At 41.6% G+C, this 18,834-nt stretch overlaps 1 protein-coding gene across 3 annotated transcripts in view; it reads right to left on the reverse strand.

The window, feature by feature from the left end:
- Positions 1 to 18,834, reverse strand: part of MYO18B (myosin XVIIIB) — a 300,946-nt gene that overhangs the window by 169,851 nt on the left and 112,261 nt on the right. For all 3 annotated transcript variants that reach the window (XM_077950288.1, XM_015149948.3, XM_077950289.1), the window contains 2 exons: positions 17,206 to 17,315; positions 76 to 141 (listed from right to left, as the gene is read on the reverse strand). In XM_077950288.1, the coding sequence (XP_077806414.1) occupies positions 76 to 141; positions 17,206 to 17,315 (176 nt within the window). The remainder of the gene's footprint in view (positions 1 to 75; positions 142 to 17,205; positions 17,316 to 18,834) is intronic.

Raw genomic sequence — 18,834 nt, forward strand, 5'->3', positions numbered from 1 at the left:
GTAGGACAAGAATCAGGTCATCTCTGGGTCCCTGATGTGACAGGCAGAATGTTGTAAGAAAGCGGCTCTACTCACTTGGCTGTGCCCCAGAGCCACCGCCTTCTTTTCCAGATCCAGGGTCTCCAAGAGCTCCTCCACGGCCTGGGGAGAAAAGAAGAGAGAAGTTGGAGAGCAGAGAGGGTAGGAGGATCCTAAAGGGGAAAGTCAAGCTGGCTCGATGGCTGATGCGCCAGGACGGAGGATGACCCCACATGTCTGTGAGCTTCGGCTAACAGAGCCCCACCACCTCACAGAGGAAGGCGCAGATGCTGAGCACCTACTGTGTACCATCCACTCTATCTTCACGCACACACCTATTTTTTCCATCCTCCTATTTTACAGAGCAGAAAACCAAAGATACGAAATGAAATAAAAGATGCAGCTGTTAGGGAAATCAGTACAGAGGTTCCTCAAATAATTAAACACAGAATTACCAGATGATCTGGCCATTCCACTTGTGTGTATATACCAAAATGAATTGAAATCAGGGTCTTGAAGAGATATTTATACATTTATGTTCTTAGCAGCATCATTCACAATACCCAAAAGGTGGAAACCACCCAAATGTCCACTGATGGATGAATGGATAAACACGATGTGGTCTATCCATGCAATGGAATATTATTCAGCCTTAAAAAGGAAGGAAATTCTGACACACGCTACAACATGGATGAACCTCAAGGACATTGTTCCAAGCCAAAGAAGTCAGTCACAAAAGGACAAGTACTGCATGATTCCACTTATAAATGAGGTACTTAGAGTAACCAAATTCACAGAGATAGAATAAAGAATTATGGTGGCTAGGGGGTGGAGAGAGGGGGAAATGAAGGCTTATTGTTTAATGGGTATAGCATTTCAGTTTTGCAAGAGGAAGAGCATCTTGCAGATGGATGTTGTGATAGTTGCACCACATTGAGAATATACTTCTCGCCACTGAACTCTATGCTTAAAATGGTTAAGATGGGCCGGGCGCGGCGGCTCACGCCTGTAATTCCAGCACTTTGGGAGGCTGAGACGGGCGGATCACGAGGTCAGGAGATCGAGACCACCCTGGCTAACACAGTGAAACCCCGTCTCTACTAAAAATACAAAAAATTTAGCCAGGTGTGGTGGCAAGTGCCTGTAGTCCCAGCTACTCAGGAGGCTGAGGTAGGAGAATGGCGTGAACCCGGGAGGCGGAGCTTGCAGTGAGCCATGATTGCACCACCGCACTCCAGCCTGGGCGACAGAGTGAGACTCCGTCTCAAAAAAAAAAAAAAAAGGTTAAGATTAACTTTTATGTTATATATATTTTAATACATACACATACACACACACACACACACACACACACACACACACCAAAAACTAAATGAAGGGGCTTTTTTTTTTTCAAGATTACAAGTTTACACACAGGGCAGAGACAGATTCCCATTAAGTTCTTTCTGGCCACACCTATGTCTTGAACTGTAGTGCATGCCTAGTAATTCACTAAGTCCTCCTGTGACAGCCTCCCCACTCTATGCTTCTCTCATTGCACTTCCTGGTGACTGCCTCTCTCCCACAAATACTTGCTAAATAAATGACATGGTCACTAACCTCACCTGCCTGACCTACATTATGGCAGAGGAGCCTGTGTTTTCTGTACTGCACTATAGTATTATTCTTTTTTTTTGAGACGGAGTCTTGCTCTGTCGCCAGGCTGGGATTCTTCTGCCCCAGCCTCCCAAGTAACTGGGGCTACAAGCATGTGCCACCACGCCCAGCTAATTTTTGTATTGTTAGCAGAGATGGGGTTTCACCATGTTAGCCAGGATGGTCTCCATCTCTTGATCTCATGATCCACCTGCCTCAGCCTCCCAAAGTGCTGGGATTACAGGTGTAAGCCACTGTGCCCAACCTATAGTACTGTTCTATAGACACAATAGGAGCTCAATAGATAGGATGACTGGATGAATAAACACCCAAACCAGAGAGATTCCACAGGGAGGAAAAGTAGCCCCATGCAGGAGAAACAATTTTACTCAAAGAGATTTCTGGATGCAGCATGGACCAATCGCCATTTAATGGAATCTTCCCCTTGTCGAATAGTTGTACAGGCTTCGAAACAATCAGCCAGTGATTTGGACTCTCAGATAAACCCAGGTTGTGCCTGGTTGCTTAGTGACTGCTAATTTCCCTCCCACCCACCCTCATACCACCCCTCACTGGTCTTTCATTCACTGAAAATCGGAAAGTCTATTTTAAGAATAAACTGTCAGAAAAGTAATTGCAATGCTCAGGAAGCAAAAGGTATTATGAGGCTGGAGTAATTTAGTAAATGAGTTTCAATTCCATGGGTCAAAGGCATCACAGAAGACTTCCTAAGATTAAAAAAAAAAAAAAAAATCCCTATTAAAAGTCTAGCCCCAGACTGCAATCAGGAAGGAAGCTCCATCTTCTGACCTCCTGGAAGAACATTCCATGACACTCTTCCAAAATTTCGGTGGTTTCGCTTATCACATTTTAGCCAAACATGTTCCAAGGGAGCTGTAGGTGGTAGAAATGAATAAAACCAATATATCCAAAATATAAGGCCTTTTTTCTCTGCACAAGAAGAAAAAAACAAATAAAAAATTGACTCAAGATAAGATGGATGGATTTTTAAAAGGAAATATAAGACCAATGAAATTTTTCTAAGTGTACCTTGAAGGTAAAGTCTATGGCAGATGTTTTAGGGGGAAAAAAATCACGATCCAGAGTTAGATCCATCCGGGTTCAGATTTTGGTTTTATCACTCCATAAACTGTGTGGCCTTGGGGAAGTGCTTTACTCTGAGCCTCAGACTCCATTCAGAAAGATGGGGACAATAACAGCACCTGTTTCAGAAAATTCTGAGGCTGTGCTTGTGCAGGGCATTATATAGCACTGGGCGTGCAGTAAGCACTCAGTAAATGTTAGGAGTTATTGCATCCTCATAGTCACCTCTGTTTTGGTCAAAACCTTGTAACGGTGCTGCAAAACATGAATGAAGGCTCCCACTTCTCAGATACACTTCAAACCCTGCCAAAGCACGTGCTCAACCCACCGTAACCGAGTTTCCTTCCAGTGCAATGAAATGACTTGGCAAAGCTCACATGTTTAGGAAGTGATGGTAGGGGGTTTGAACCCAAGGAATCAGCTCCTGATCTTCTCTCCACCCTCCAATGCTGGGATCAGTTCCACCACTCACTAGCTGTGTGACCCTGGGCAGGTCTCTCCTCCTCTCTGGTCTTCAGTTTGCTTTCTACAACATGGGGTAATTACGCCTGTCTGACAAGGATGTAGTGGAGATTTAATAAGGTCATATAAGCAGCATGTAAGGGAGATATTTCCAGAACGGTGGAGGAAGGAGCTTAATAAATCCTCTCCCCCTCCCAAAACATGATAAAAATGGATAAAATTTCCAATCACCACAAATTCAATACTCTGGAAATTGGACAATGGGATACGACAAATTGAGAAGCATTTATTCAAGAAAACCTATTGGATCTTAGGTAGAAACAATGAGGCAATATTGATTCCAGGTTCTCCCACTCACCACCCACCCCAGCTCTGTCTCTCTCTCTCTCTCTCTCTCTCTCTCTCTCTCTGCAGTAGTCCTTCCAGGGTGAGGCAGCTCTGAAAAACAGCAGCTTTGCTTCCAGAAGGGGCTCACCTGTATGGGGCAAAGCATGGAAAAAACCCACACCTGGGAGCACTGTCAGAAACAGTAGCAATTTTGGCAGGAAACAAATGAGGAAGGCCAATGACACAGCTAAGCCTAAGGTTGTTGTCCTGATTGAGGCAAGCACTAGCCCTTAAAGAAGCCAGAAATTTAACAGGAGATACAGGAAATAGGACAGCCACAGTGGGCTTGATAAATTCCCATATATTCCTGGCTCCAGGCTAAACACAAGAACAAGAGAGACTGGAGAAGGCTCTGGCTATCTACATATCCCTATTTATTTGAACATGAAGCCATGTGTACAGGCAGAAAATATGTGAAAGGGCCAAACAGAAAGTAGAGGCTGAAGCACAACTGGGAACTACCTGAATGCTGAATGCATTTCCCAACCCCCACATGGATCCAAAAGGATAACGGAAAAGGCTTAAATATTCAAGATGTTTGATAACAACCTCTGCTGACTCTAAGCTATGTGGACACAGGAGCAACTCCTAGGAAGTCAGCTTTAAAATAAAAACACAAATTTTTAAAAATTGGGCAGAGATATCAGTGGTTCCACATTGTGAGGACACAGATTCCATAATTTTAGTCAAGACAAGTTATAATATTAAATGATTAAGAAAAGATCAGAATGAAGAGTTACTATAACATATCATCTAAGATGTCCAGTCTTTAGCAAAAAGGATAGGATGTGCAATAAATGTAAAATTGTGATCCAAACTAAGCGTGAGGGGAAACAGTAGAAAGTATTTTTGTGGGTTCAGAATTTGGACTTAATGGCCAAAGACTTCAAAACGGCTATTGTAAATATGTTCAAAGAACTAAAAGAAACAATGTTTAATGAATTAAAGGACAGTGTAATAATAATGACTCCTTAAATACAAAATATCAAGATAGAAATTATTTTTAAAAGGTCCAAATGGAAATTCTTCATTTGAAAAGTAAATTAACTGAAATGATAAATTCACCAAAGGAGTTCAACAACAGATCTGAGATGTCAGATGAAAGAGTCAGCAGACTTGAAAATAGATCAATAGAAATTATCCAGTTTGAAGAACAGAGAGAAACAGGAAGGAGGAAAAATAAATAAAGCCTCAGAGACATGTATGGCAAATCAAGCATGCCAATATATGTATAATAGGAGTCTCAGAAGAAGAGGAGAAAGACAAAGATTTTATTTATTTATTTATTTATTTATTTATTTATTTATTTATTTATTTTTGAGACAGAGTTTCACTCTGTTGCCCAGGCTGGAGTGCAGTGGTGTGATCTTGGCTCATTGCAAGCTCCACCTCCCAGGTTCATGCCATTCTCCTGCTTCAGCCTCCCAAGTAGCTGGGACTACAGGCGCCCACCACCACGCCCGGCTAATTTTTTGTATTTTTAGTAAAGACCGGGTTTCACCATGTTAGCCAGGATGGTCTCGATCTTCTGACCTCGTGATCTGCCCGCCTCAGCCTCCCAAAGTGCTGGGATTACAGGCGTGAGCCACTGCACCCAGCAAAAGATTTTAAAAGTATGAAAAACGATGGCTAGAAACTTCCCAAATTTGACCCTCCTCCCCGCCCCCAAAAAATCTATGCATCCTAGCAGGTCATTGAATTCCAAATAGAATAAACACAAAGAAGCCACCCCAAGATTTATTATGAACTATTGAAAATCTTGAAAGCAGAAAGAGAGGAATAACTTATTGTGTAAAGAGAAGCATCAAAACAATTAGTGGCTGACTTATCTTCAGAGACAATGAAGTCCAGAATGCAGTGAGATTACATGTTAGAAGTGCTGAAAGGAAAAAACAAACAAGTCAATCAGGAATTCTGTATCTGGCAAAATTATTCTTCAAAAATGAAGGTGAAGTAAGGACCATCTCAGGTAAACAAAGGCTGAAAGAACTTATTGCTATGAGACCTGCCTTACTGTTTCACTTATATTAAAGGAAGGCCTTCAGGATGAAAGGTATCATATCTCATGTAATTCAAATTCTTAAGGAACTAAAGAGCATGGGAAAATAAAAACACATAGGAAAATTAAAAATCTTCATCCTACAGAATGGGAGAAAATTTTTGCAATCTACTCATCTGACAAAGGGCTAATATCCAGAATCTACAAAGAACTCAAACAAATTTACAAGAAAAAAACAACCCCATCAAAAAGTGGGCGAAGGATATGAACAGACACTTCTCAAAAGAAGACATTTATGCAGCCAACAGACAAATGAAAAAATGCTCATCATCACTCGCCATCAGAGAAATGCAAATCAAAACCACAATGAGATGCCATCTCACACCAGTTAGAATGGCAATCATTAAAAAGTCAGGAAACAACAGGTGCTGGAGAGAATGCGGAGAAATAGGAACACTTTGACACTGTTGGTGGGACTGTAAACTAGTCCAACCATTGTGGAAGACAGTGTGGCGATTCCTCAAGGATCTAGAACTAGAAATACCATTTGACCCAGCCATCCCATTACTGGGTATATACCCAAAGGATTATAAGTCATGCTTCTATAAAGACACATGCACACGTATGTTTATTGCAGCACTATTCACAATAGCAAAGACTTGGAACCAACCCAAATGTCCATCAATGATAGACTGGATTAAGAAAATGGGGCACATATACACCATGGAATACTATGCAGCCATATAAAAGGATGAGTTCATGTTCTTTGTAGGGACATGGATGAAGCTGGAAACCATCATTCTCAGCAAATGATCACAAGGACAAAAAACCAAACACTGCATGTTCTCACTCATAGGTGGGAACTGGACAATGAGATCACTTGGACACAGGAAGGGGAACATCACACACCGTGGTCTGTCATGGGGTGGGGGTAGGGGAAAGGGATAGCATTAGGAGATATACCTAATGTAAATGATGAGTTAATGGGTGTAGCACACCAACATGGCACATGTATACATATAAAACAAACAAACCTGCATGTTGTGCACATGTACCCTAGAACTTAAAGTATAATAATAAAAGAAATCTTCATTTTTTTCTTTGCTTCCCTTAACTCACCTAAAAGACATAAGATTAAATAAAAGAAAATCATAAAGCTTTATTGTTGATTTTATAACATATATAGATGTGATTTGTAGTTATCCCTCAGTATCCACGGAGAACTGGTTCCAGGACCCCCAAAGGATACCAAAATCTGCAGATGCATTAGTCCTTTATATAAAATGGCATAGTATTTACAAATAACCTGCTTATACCCTTCTATATACTTTATCTCTAGATTACTTATAATACCTAATACAATGTAAAATGCCACACAGATAGTTATTATATTGTGTTGTTTAGGGAATCATGACAAGAAAATAAGTCTATATATGTTCAGTACAGACACAACCATTCTTTTTTTTCCAAATATTTTCAGTAAGTTGTTCGTTCAGTTTGTGGATGTAGAACCCACAGATACATATGGAGGGTAGACTGTGTATTACGATAGTATCACTAAGGTAGGAGGAAGACACGAGCTATATTGGAGCAAAGGTCCTATATTTTCCCAGAATTAAGTTAGTATTAATCTGAAGTGCAGCCTCTTGAATTACAAAACATACTGTAATCCATAGAACAATCACTAGAAGGGGTAGTCAAATGGCCCCCTGGAAAATATCTAGTTTACACAAAAGAAGGAAGTAAAGGAGGAGAGGACCAAAAGAAGGTGTGAAGCCCACATAGAAAATAGCAAAATGTCATGTGTAAATTATATTACAGATCAATATATTGAACACCTTAATAAAAAGGCAGAGATTGTCAATTTGGATTTTGCAAAAAGAAGATTCAACTATATACCATCTGTAAGAGTTGCAGTTAAATGCAAAGATAGGTCGGAAGGGGGGAAATGAAATAAGATCTATCATGTAAACACTAAACATAAGATAGCTGGAGTGACTACACTATTATCAGACAAATTTTGTTTTAAATTTTGTTTAAAATTGAAAACAAAAATCATTACTAGAAAGAAAGGGAGACATTTTATAGCAATAAAGGGTTAATTCATCCAGAAGATACAGCATTATAAATATGTCTGTACCTAACCACAGAGCCCCAAAACACGTGAAGCAAAAATGCATAGAATGACAGCATAAATAGAAAATTTAACAGTAATAGTTGGAGAGCGTAATACCTGACTCTCAATAATTTACAGAACAATTAAACATAAACGATAGCAATATGCCAGGCACAGTGGCTCACACCTGTTGTCCCAGAACTTTGGGACACTGAGGCCAGAGGATTCCTGGAGCCCAGGAGGTCGAGACCAGACTGGACAACACAGTGAGACCCTATCTCTAAAAAACAAAATCAGCCAGGTGTGGTGGCATATGCCTGTAGTCTGAGTAACTCAGGGGGCTGAAACAGGAGTATCACTCGAGCCCAGGAAGTCAAGGCTGCAGTGAGCCATAATCGTGCCACTGCACTCCAGCCTGGGCAACAGAGCAAGACACCGCCCTGTCTCAAAAAAAAAAAAAAAAAATAGCAATGATATATAAGACTTGAACTATACTATTAACCAAATCGCCCCAACTAACATCTATAGACAACTCAACAACTGAAGAATACATGTTTTTTACAAGCACACCTTAAACACTCTCCTAGATATATAATATTAGGCCATAAAATAAGTCTCAATAAAACAAACAAACAAAAATAAATGTAAAAGTACTGTAATCATATCAAATATGTTCTCAAACTAAAACAGAATTAAATTAGAAACCAACAAGAAAAAAGGTGAGAAAGTTCCAAATATGTAGAAATTAATACACTTCTTAATAAACAATGGGTCAAAGAAGAAATCACACTAGGAATTAGAAAATATCTTGAACTAAATGAACATTTTTATGTAATGCAGCCAAAGTAGTACTTTGAGGAAAATGTATGCTTTAACCATGTATATTGGAAAAGGAGAAGGATTTTGAATCAATAATTTGAGCAAGATTCCATTTTAAGAAACCAGGAAAAGTAGAGAAAACTAAACTCAAATCAAGTGAAAGGAAGGAAATAATATAGAGTAGAAATCAATAGAAGACAATAGAACCAAAGAAAACAGAAAAACAACAGAGAAAAAAATCAGTGAAATCAAAAGTTTGTCCTTTGAAAAGATAAAATTGACAAAGTTTATTTACACTGACCAAGGAATAAAGAGGCAGAAAGAAAGAGATGCTACTAATTAGCACAGTCAGACCAATAGAATGAATTTAGATTATGAAAATAAACTCTTTATTTACGGCCAATAAATATTTGACAAAGGTTCCAACACAATTCACTGGGAGAAATAATAATAGTCTTTCCAACAAACGGTACTGGGACAATTGAATATTCATATGCAAAAAAATGAATGTAGGCATGTATGTTACACTGTACACAAAATTAACTCACAACAGATCAAATGTCTACATGGAGGAGCTAAAACTACAAATCTTCTAGCGGAAAATGGGAGAATATCTCTGTAACCTAGGGGTAGGTAAAGAGTTCTTAGACATGAAAAAAGCACCAGTCACTTAAAAAATTAGTAAACTGAACTTCATAAAAATTAAAATCTCCATGCACCACTATGAAAATGAAAAGACAAGCCACAGGCTGGAAGAAAATATTTTCAAAGATACATCTGATAAATAATTATGTCTAGAACAAATAAAGAACTACTACAACTCTATAAGATAAACAGCCTAATTAAAATGGGCAAAAAAAAAATAGAGATTCCACAAAAAAAGAGATAAAGTAGCTACTAGGCACATGCAAAAAAAAAAAAAAAGTCAACATCATTAGGGAAAATGCAAATTAAAACCACAATGAAATGCCGCTTTGTATACAACAGGATGGCTTAAATCAAAAAGGCAAACAATTCCAAGTATTGATAAGGATAGAAAGTGAAACCCTCATACATTGCCAGTGAGGATGAACAATGGTAGAGCCACTTTGAAAAACAACTTGACAGTTTCTTTAAAAGTTATATTTAAAAGTTAAACATAAATTTACCATATAACCTAGCAATTCTCCTCCAAGAATGCACCCAAAAGAAGTAGAAACACATTTTTACACAAAGACTGATGTGCAAATGGTTCACAACATCCTTTTTCATAATAGTCAGAAAATCAAAAACTATTCAAATGTAGTCTAGAGATGATCATTTGATTAAATATCTACTACTATTAATCAAAAAATATTTTATCTTAATTATTTGAGGTTTCTAAGGCAAAGATTAAAGCCTTCATTGTATAGCAGGGGCATTAAAATCCATAGAAATAGTAGAATTTTACTATTTTTACAACAAAATCGTAATTGATTATATTTATTATTTATTCTGTATATATGAAAGTCACCATGTCAATATCTTAAATTACTCAATCTTCCTATCAAGAGTATTAGAGACTATTAGTATGCCATTTTAAGATAATAAAACTAAGTCAAAGAAGGGCCGAGTGACTTGTCAAATGTCACACAGCCAGTGAGCAGATTAGACACCATACGTGCTCAGAAAGCCAGACTCCAGAATCTGTATCCTTAACCTGCTAAGCTATCCCACCTCGAATTCACAAACGGTAAGATTCATTCAATGAAGCAGCCCAGGCATTGAGCATAGATGGGTCATCGTCTTCACTGTAAGTCAACATTACACCTCAGCAAACATGGCTCTTGGCAAACCTGAGATCTCTCCGCCTTAAGTATGAATATTCCAATAGCCTGTGTCAAATTGAGCCCAGATTTCGGGGTCTAATAGATTTCAGTCACATCCAACCCACAGCCCCCACTTACACTGTTCCATTGTTTCCTAGAATTTTGCAAAGAGCTTTCTCTCCAATGTTGAAGAAGAGTGTACCCAAAAAGCATATGGGCTGACACCTCACATTTAGCTGTATATGCCAGACACGCAGAGACTCCAGAAATGATGAAGAGCCATAGCTGCAAAGTGCTTCCCCAACTCACTCCTCAATGAACAGCTTGATATGAAGAATCTGTGTCTATGGAATAGGACGCTTATCCTGTGAACCATTTGGCTGCCGTTCATATAGCACCTGCCCCCATGAAGCCCACACCATGGTCCAATGGCTTCCATATGTTGAGCTCCTACAATGTACCAGACACTTTGCTATGCCATACTATATGTTGCCAATGGTCATACATCTATCAAGTATCAAGGGCGTGGATTCATAGAGAGAGACAGGAAGAAGACACAATTTGAACTCAAGTCTATCTGACTCTAAATCACATACTTTAACCACTGAGCCTCTCTCACAAGTGGCCAAATCATTCCATAAGGGTGCTAACTGTGTCTGTTTTTTAACTATTTATGCTCAAGGCTATAAATGAAATGCCTGGAAAAAGGCAGAAACTATCCCAAAACCAAATGCACATGCACATACCAATGTAATTGGGTTGATTAAAATTAAGTGGAAAACATGTAAAATAATTAAAACAATAGACCCAGCTCACAGTGTGCGGTGGTTCACACCTGCAATCCCAGCACTTTGGTAGACCAAGGTGGCTGGATCATCTGAGGTCAGGAGTTCAAGACCAGCCTGGCCAACATGGCGAAACCCAGTCTCTACAAAAATACAAAAACTAGCCAGACGTGGTGGCGCGTGCCTGTAGTCCCCAGCTACTCAGGAGGCTGAGGCAGGAGAATTGCTTGAACCCAGGAGGCAGAGGTTGCAGTGAGCCGAGATAGCACCGCTGCACTCCAGCCTGGGCGACAGAGCGAGACTCTGTCTCAAAAAACAAACAAAACAACAGACCCAAACTGGAGGGAGACAGCAAGGTGAACAAGAAAGGGATGATGAATAAATTTCAGGAGCAAAGGTGGTGGGAGCCCCTGAATAATTATTCAGCACCTAGACAGCAGACAGTTTCCTCTCTGGCCATGGGCTCATAAGGGTTTCCTCCCAGCAGATAAAGACTCTTGAGATGAATTCACAGGAAACTGGGAGTGTCCACCAGGGTGGGAGACAGAATAACAGTGGCCGCCTTCAAGAAGATGGATTGACAGCCCTTAATTATGTTCTTCAGCTCAAGTCCTCAGGGACAGAGATTTTGCCGGCTAAAATCAATCAACATTGTAGACATTCTGCGGGGAGGAGGGTAGGCCCAAGGGTTTCCTCACATCGATCAGAGACTTGGCAACTCCTGCTTCAGCAGCAGAAAAATGGAAGGGACCAGAATCTGGGACTTAGCCAAGGTGAGTTGAAAGAGCGTCTTCACTGACCTGCCTGAAATTCCACCCTTGTATTCACTCTATGTAGGCTTCGGTGTAGGTTAAAGCATCATCTAACCAGAGGGAGTAGCCTGGGAGACAGGAATGGAACCGAAGATGATTAGAGGGAGAAGACAGGGTCATTTGGGAGGCTTCAGTATGTGCCTGGGTGTCTAGAGGAGACAGGGGACCCTGGAATAGCCAGAGGTCAGCATGAGGACACTGCTTCCTAGAGAGGACCATGGAATGGGCAGCATGGACTTCGCTTCCTTCATAATTTTGCTGAAGCCAGTCCAAGTCATAAAAATCAGGTCTGCTATGCCATGCACCTGCTGAAACCCTTCAGAAGAGCATCGCTGAACACCTGATAAAGCCCAGACTCTCCAGCTTGGCTAACAAGAACCCAGAATTTGCTTCTGTTAAAGTCCTCAGCCCCTTTTCTTGGCACTTGGCATCTTTTATGCTCCAGCACCATGAAACTATCTATGCACCTCCGTGACTCCAGATCTTTGCAATCCTGTACCTAACATGAGAATGTCCGGTAACCCTCCTCCTACTCAGTTCCTCCAGATAGTTTCACAGACCTCATCTCAAGCATCACCTACTTCTGAGATGTCTTCCTTGAGTGCCCCGCTCTCACCTCCCTTGGAAACATCAAATGTTTTAGTGGCATCTCCTGGGGTGTACCAAAGCCAGCTCTGTATGGAAGTTGCTGGTGCCTAGCACAGGATCTGGTGAAAAGCAGGCACTTGGTTAAAGTTGGATGAAATTAATGATAATTATTTAAAGTTAATATCCATGAATGGCATGTCCTGTAATGAACTGCACTAAATACTTTGCCTGCCTTCAGAGGGTTTCCATTCAAGTCCTGTGTGAACATGAAAAGATGCTCAACACCCCTAATCATGAGGGAAATGCAAATCAAAACCACACTGAGACACCATCTCATACCCATTAGCATGGCAACTATCAAAAAACAAAACAAAAAATAACATGTTGGCAAGAATGTGGAGAAATTGCCATCCATATGCAGTATTGGTGGAAATGCAAAATGGTACAGCTGCTATAAAAAACTGTATGGCAGCTCATCGAAAAATTTAAAATAGAATTACCATATGATCCAGCTATTCCACTTCTGGGTATATACCCCAAAAAACTGAAAGCAGGGTCTCACCAGGGCCTACTGGAGGGTAAAGGGTGGGAGGAGGGTGAGGACTGAGAAACTACCTATTGTGTACCATGCTTATTATCTGGGTGATGAACTTGTCTGTACACCAAACCCCTGTAACATGAAATTTACTTCTATAATAAACCTGCATGTGCACCTCCCCTGAACCTAAAACAAGAGTTAAAAAAAAAGAAAGTAGGGTCTTGAAGAGATATTTGTACATTCAACCCAGTAACCCCATTACTGGGTATATAGCTAAAGGAATAGAAATCATTCTTTTGTAAAGACACATGCACATATATGCTCATTGTAGCACAATTTGCAATAGCAAAGACATAGAATCCCCCTAAATGCCCATCAGTGACAGACCAGATCAAGAAAATGTGGTACATAGACACTATGGAATACTATACAGTCACGAAAAAAAGAGTGAGATGACATCCTTTGCAGAAACATGAATGGAGCTGGAGGCCATTATCCTTAGCAAACTCATGCAGGAAGAGAAAACCAAATATCACATGTTCTCACTTATAAGTGGGAGCTAAATGATGAGAGCAGACAGACACATAGAAGGGAACACCCCACACTGGAGCCTGTTGAAGGGTGCAGGATGGGAGGAGGGAGAGAATCAGGAAAAATAACTAATGGAGGGAGAGAATCAGGAAACACAACTAATGCGTACTAGGCTTAACACCTGGGTGATGAAATAATCTGTACAACAAACCCCCATGACACAAGTTTGTTACAACAAACCTGCATTTGTACCCCCAAACTTAAAATAAAAGTTAAAAAGGAAACAATGGAATCAACCCAAACATCCACTGACAGTTGAATGGACAGGTAAAATAAGGTATACATCCACAATGGAGTATTTTTCAGCCTGAGGAAGGAAATTCTGATACATGCCACGATGTGAATGAACCTTGAGGACATTATGCAAAGTGAAATTAACCAGTCACGAAAGGACATATGCGGCATGATTCTACTTCTGTGATGGACTTAGAATAGTCAGATTTATAGAGACAGAAAGCAGAACGATGATGGTCAGAGCCTGAGAAGAGGAGGAATCAGGAATTACTGTTTAATGGGTACCAAGTCTCGATTTTGCAAGAAGTAGTTATGGAGATGAATGGTGCTTATTGTTGCTCAAAAATATGAATGTACTTAATACCATTGATCAATACACTTAAAAATGGTTATGGTGGTAAAGTTCTTGTTATGTGTATTTTACCATAATTTTTTTTTTAAGCCCTATGTCAGGAATCTGAGAGCCTGAGTTCACATCCCAGCTCTACTGCTACCTGGCTGGGTGGTCATGGCCTCAGCTGCCTACGCTGTGAAATGACGATGATTCCCAGAGTGGGAAGGCTTTATATTTTGAATACTGTCTTAGCTCATGGCTCTGTAACCTTTTCATAGTATGTCTGATATTTTGTAATGAGAGTTTATGCATCCGTGATAAAAGACATATGCTACTTCTGTTTCAGGAACACAATATATCCATCAGGTAGCCACCAAATGAGAGTACTTCATTGGGAAACAGTCTTGGCATGAAACACCAACATTCAGACCTCACCTGCTAGACCCACAGGGGACTTCACCAAGACCCATTTTACACCCTGACAATGAATCCCCTCTGCTGCCGTCTAGTGTCTAATGACAATATTGACCTTTTCTAGCTGTCAACCTCGTCTTATTAAATCCTGAGGTCTTAACTGCTTTGCACACAGAAACTGATAGTTTGCCCACCCGAGCACGTGTTCATGTATAATTCATGGCATATCATGTGGCCTGACAAATGAATATTTATCAGCTTTTTCATAAGAGGCAGGATGGTGTTTCTTTTTGTTGCTACCAAAATTCTATGCTGCAGCAAATAAAATTTGTGAGCAAATAAAAAAAGAATAAGAAGCAGCAAAAATTCCCAACCAAGTCCATTCTCCTTGTAATTTTCCATTTTCTGAGGCCTCTAGCATGTATGGAGGTGGTTTTGGTTTGGCTACAACAGAGAACTGCTGACTCATTCAGAACAGAAACGCTTCCATATGCTATACCCTTTCCCTCCACAAAAAAACTCCCCCATACCTGACTCCTGCACCATTTTCAACCACAGAGGAGCCCAAGACCCTCTCAGTGGTTCCATTCAGCCCCTCTGAATGAAGTCAAATTTGGGGAGACCAAGAATAAGGAACCCCTGAACGAAGACTGGTACAGAGAGGTTGATGGCACCAAGTCAGGCAGGATTTCATGGCTTCCAAAATGGGCCACTACCCAGAGAAGGGATAGCCCTGTGCCACAGACATCTGGGGATCACGTCCCCTCCATAGTGAGTTAGGAGGGCCCTGCAGAAGTCACTGCCTTGTCTACTGAAAGTGGCTTGTGCCCCGGTGCCCACTGCAAAGAAGAACTAAGAAGACACCTAAGAATTGTGACTCTGTTTACTTCTACTCTTCTGACTCATTCATTGAGAACTGCAGTGCTGATGATCTCAGGCACACGCAGGCACGTGCAGTTGCAACAGGATTGTGAACACATGGTCTGTGCGACTTGTGTGTCATCACCCTGGATCTGAAAGAGGATGATGACATTGATGGTGCTGCTGCTGATGTTGATGACGGTGGTTAGTGTATATTGAGCCCTTACTATGTCCCAGGCCCTGAGTAAATGAACTATACTATTACATGCCATTCTCAGAACACTCCATTGAGTGGCATGGAGTACTCTTTCATCTTGCTATTCAGATCCCAGCTTAGCTATTACCCCCCATCACATCCGCTTGTTTAATTAGTTTTGGTAGCACTTATCCTGAAATTATGTGGATTCCCCTATATATTTTCTGCATTGTGGTCCTTCCCACTTTACAGATGAGGAAAGGGAGGCAGAAAGATGACATAACTGGTTTACATTCACACAGCCCCAGCTGGGAATCAAATTCAGGTCGGTTTGAACTACCTCCCTTTATGAACTATGCTCTTTAAACTATCGTCCCCTGGAATGGAGAAACTTGAGTCCAAGGAGCAAACCCACAAATGCCTGGCTGTGTGGCCTCGGGAGCGCCACTTCATCTCTAAGAAACGTGGTGTTCTCTTTTGTAAATGGGGAGTAATAGCTCTTCTTTTGCAGGGCTGTTATGAAGATGAAATAGGGCTTTGCAAATTCTAACAAGGTCTCTAATCATTGATAAGCCTGTGACCATTCTTAAGAGAAACAGTTATTGAAAGTTTGGCACTGGAAGTAGAGATGAGATTCCATGAGTTTACGCTGTAGTTGGAGAAAGAAGACACACAGGGACAAAAACACAAAGTTAGGCCTAGGTATTCATTCATTCATTCATTCACTCAACAAAAAAATTACTGAGCTCTTGCTGGAAGCCAGAAAACATAGAGGAGATTCACATTATTTCAGATAAGTGCTACACACACATCAAAACAAGAGGATGGGATGGTGAATGAGATCTGAGCTGGGATCTGAACAGCAAGATGACACCAGCCATGCAAAGACTGGGGAATGAGTGCTCCAGGCAGAGAAAACAGCTCGTGCAAAGGCCCTAAGGCGTGATGTTCATAGAATTCTCAACCACGGAGCCCTGATGTAAATATTTCCTAAACATTTTAGACCCCGAAGCGCTCTTTTCATAGACCACCTCAGGGTGCTGGTGCTGAATGGAACATACTTTGCAAATGATGACTTTTCACCCTTTTAGCTGGGATGCTGTCTTCTCATGACTCTATTCTTATTCTTTTCCTAAAGTTCCTTATGTAGGGGCCAGAAGTGTCATCCTGGGCTGGGTCGGGTCCCAAATGACATTGTTGTGTGGGTTTGGTCTAGAGCAAGGATTTGAGCGAAACTTCATGCTGCCCTCAGCACTGCCCCCATGGTCCTGCTTTCAGATTCCAGCTGGTCCAGATGCCCCCTGGGGCAATCCCTTATGGAACACAAGCCCATCAGACCTCAGTCAAAGCCATGTTGCCCAGGCTGGTCTTGAACTCCTGGACTCAAGCAATCCACCCACCTGGGTCTCCCAAAGCACTGAGACTACAGGCATGAGCCACTCACCATGCCCAGCCTTGGAACATATCCAATAACCAACATATCCGTATCTGGGGCCTTCACCCCTCTTGCATGTGCTCCACCTACCTTCCTTTCATCTATTCCCTCGGAGGTCGACATGAGCTTCTTCAGGAGTGGAGGGTCCAGCACCTGGAATTGCCGGCGGAAGTGAGTGAGCCCCATGTGGTCAGCATAGCCTAGGGAGGTAGGAGCAGGCAGGAGAAGAGCACAGAGTCCAGATGAGAAGACCCAGCCCGGTTCCCTAAACCCCCAGACAGGAGCTCAGGGTCCTGCTCCCAGCCTGGCTACTAAGTTCCTGCATGGACTCATATCTTGGGGCCTCAGTTTCTCCACTTGTTAATTTAAGAGACTAGATTTGATCAGCACTTCCCAGGGGCGTTCCTGAGAACCCAAACCCTATAAAATGCTCCACTGCAAGTTTGAAAAAGCTGCACATTCATCTGCCTCTTGGAAGAGGCATGTCAGCATCCAAGTCAAGGACTCTGAGAACTCGTGCAGGGCAGATGCCCGATGAGCCTTGAGTTTCCCAACGTTAGCCCAGAGGTTCCAAAACCTGTTTGACAAAGGAAAGTGTTTTGTTTAACACGAATTACCACCCCATACGCTCTATGTGAAGCATGCTGCGTTGGGCAGTATCTAAGGGCTTTTGTAAGTCTACCATGCAGGGTGGACACAGCTGCATCCTTCTATGTGGGGAACTGGGAAGAGAAGGGGTGCCTGAAAAGCTATTGGGAGAAAATGACATTAGATTCAGTTTGTGAAGAAGCCATAGGGTTTTCCAAAAGAACTTGTATGGAAGAGAAGTCTAGGCAGAGGGGGCTGTACAAACAAGACCTAGATCAGGGAAGTATAAGATACGTTCTAAGACTGGGCATGGTGTCTACAAAAAGTACAAAAATTTGCCAGTCATGGTGGTGCATGCTGTAGTTGTTGCCACTCTGGAGGTGGGAGAATTACTTGGGCCCAGGAGGCAGAGGTTACAGCAAGCCATGATCGTGCCACTACACTCCAGCCTGGGTGATAGAGCGAGACACTGTTCCAAAAAAGAAAATCAATTATTTTATAGTCCACAGTAACAGCCAGCATTTACTGAGAGCTTATGTGTGCAAACCACTAGGGTAACACCTTCCTCGTGTTACAGACACTCATGGGCCTATATTATTATCCTCACTTTACAAAAGGGGAAGTTGAGACCCAGAGAGATGAATTCACCTAGTTACACAAGCAAAAATAGTAACTGTCTCAGTTGGGACTCAAACCCAGGCAGTAGAGAGTAGCCAAAGAAGAGCAGAAACCGGGTCCCAAAGGAAATTGAACTCAAATTCCAGGTCTCGAGATTTAGACTCTTCCCTGGGTGCAAGAAGAGCCTCGATTGCTTCAGAAAGACCCCTCGCGTGACTGGATCAGAAAAGGTATGGTAAAATCTCACTCCACTTTTGAGACTTCACGATAAGCCAGATGCATCAACTAGGAAGAACAGCAATCGTGTGTGTGGCTAATCCTGGAAGACTTCCTGGGGAAGAGGAAGGTCTCAGACCAACTTTGAAGGACGCAGACAGCACAGAGATGGGGGACCCGGGAGGTTACAAGCCTCCTTTAGGGCAGACCTATCTGCGTTCACGTCCCATCTCTGTGCTTACGAGCCCCATGACTGGAAAAATGATTCACCTTTTTGAGATTCAATTGCTTCACTTG

The sequence above is a fragment of the Macaca mulatta genome, chromosome 10 (genome assembly GCF_049350105.2).
Source record: "Macaca mulatta isolate MMU2019108-1 chromosome 10, T2T-MMU8v2.0, whole genome shotgun sequence".
Classification (NCBI taxonomy): domain Eukaryota; kingdom Metazoa; phylum Chordata; class Mammalia; order Primates; family Cercopithecidae; genus Macaca; species Macaca mulatta.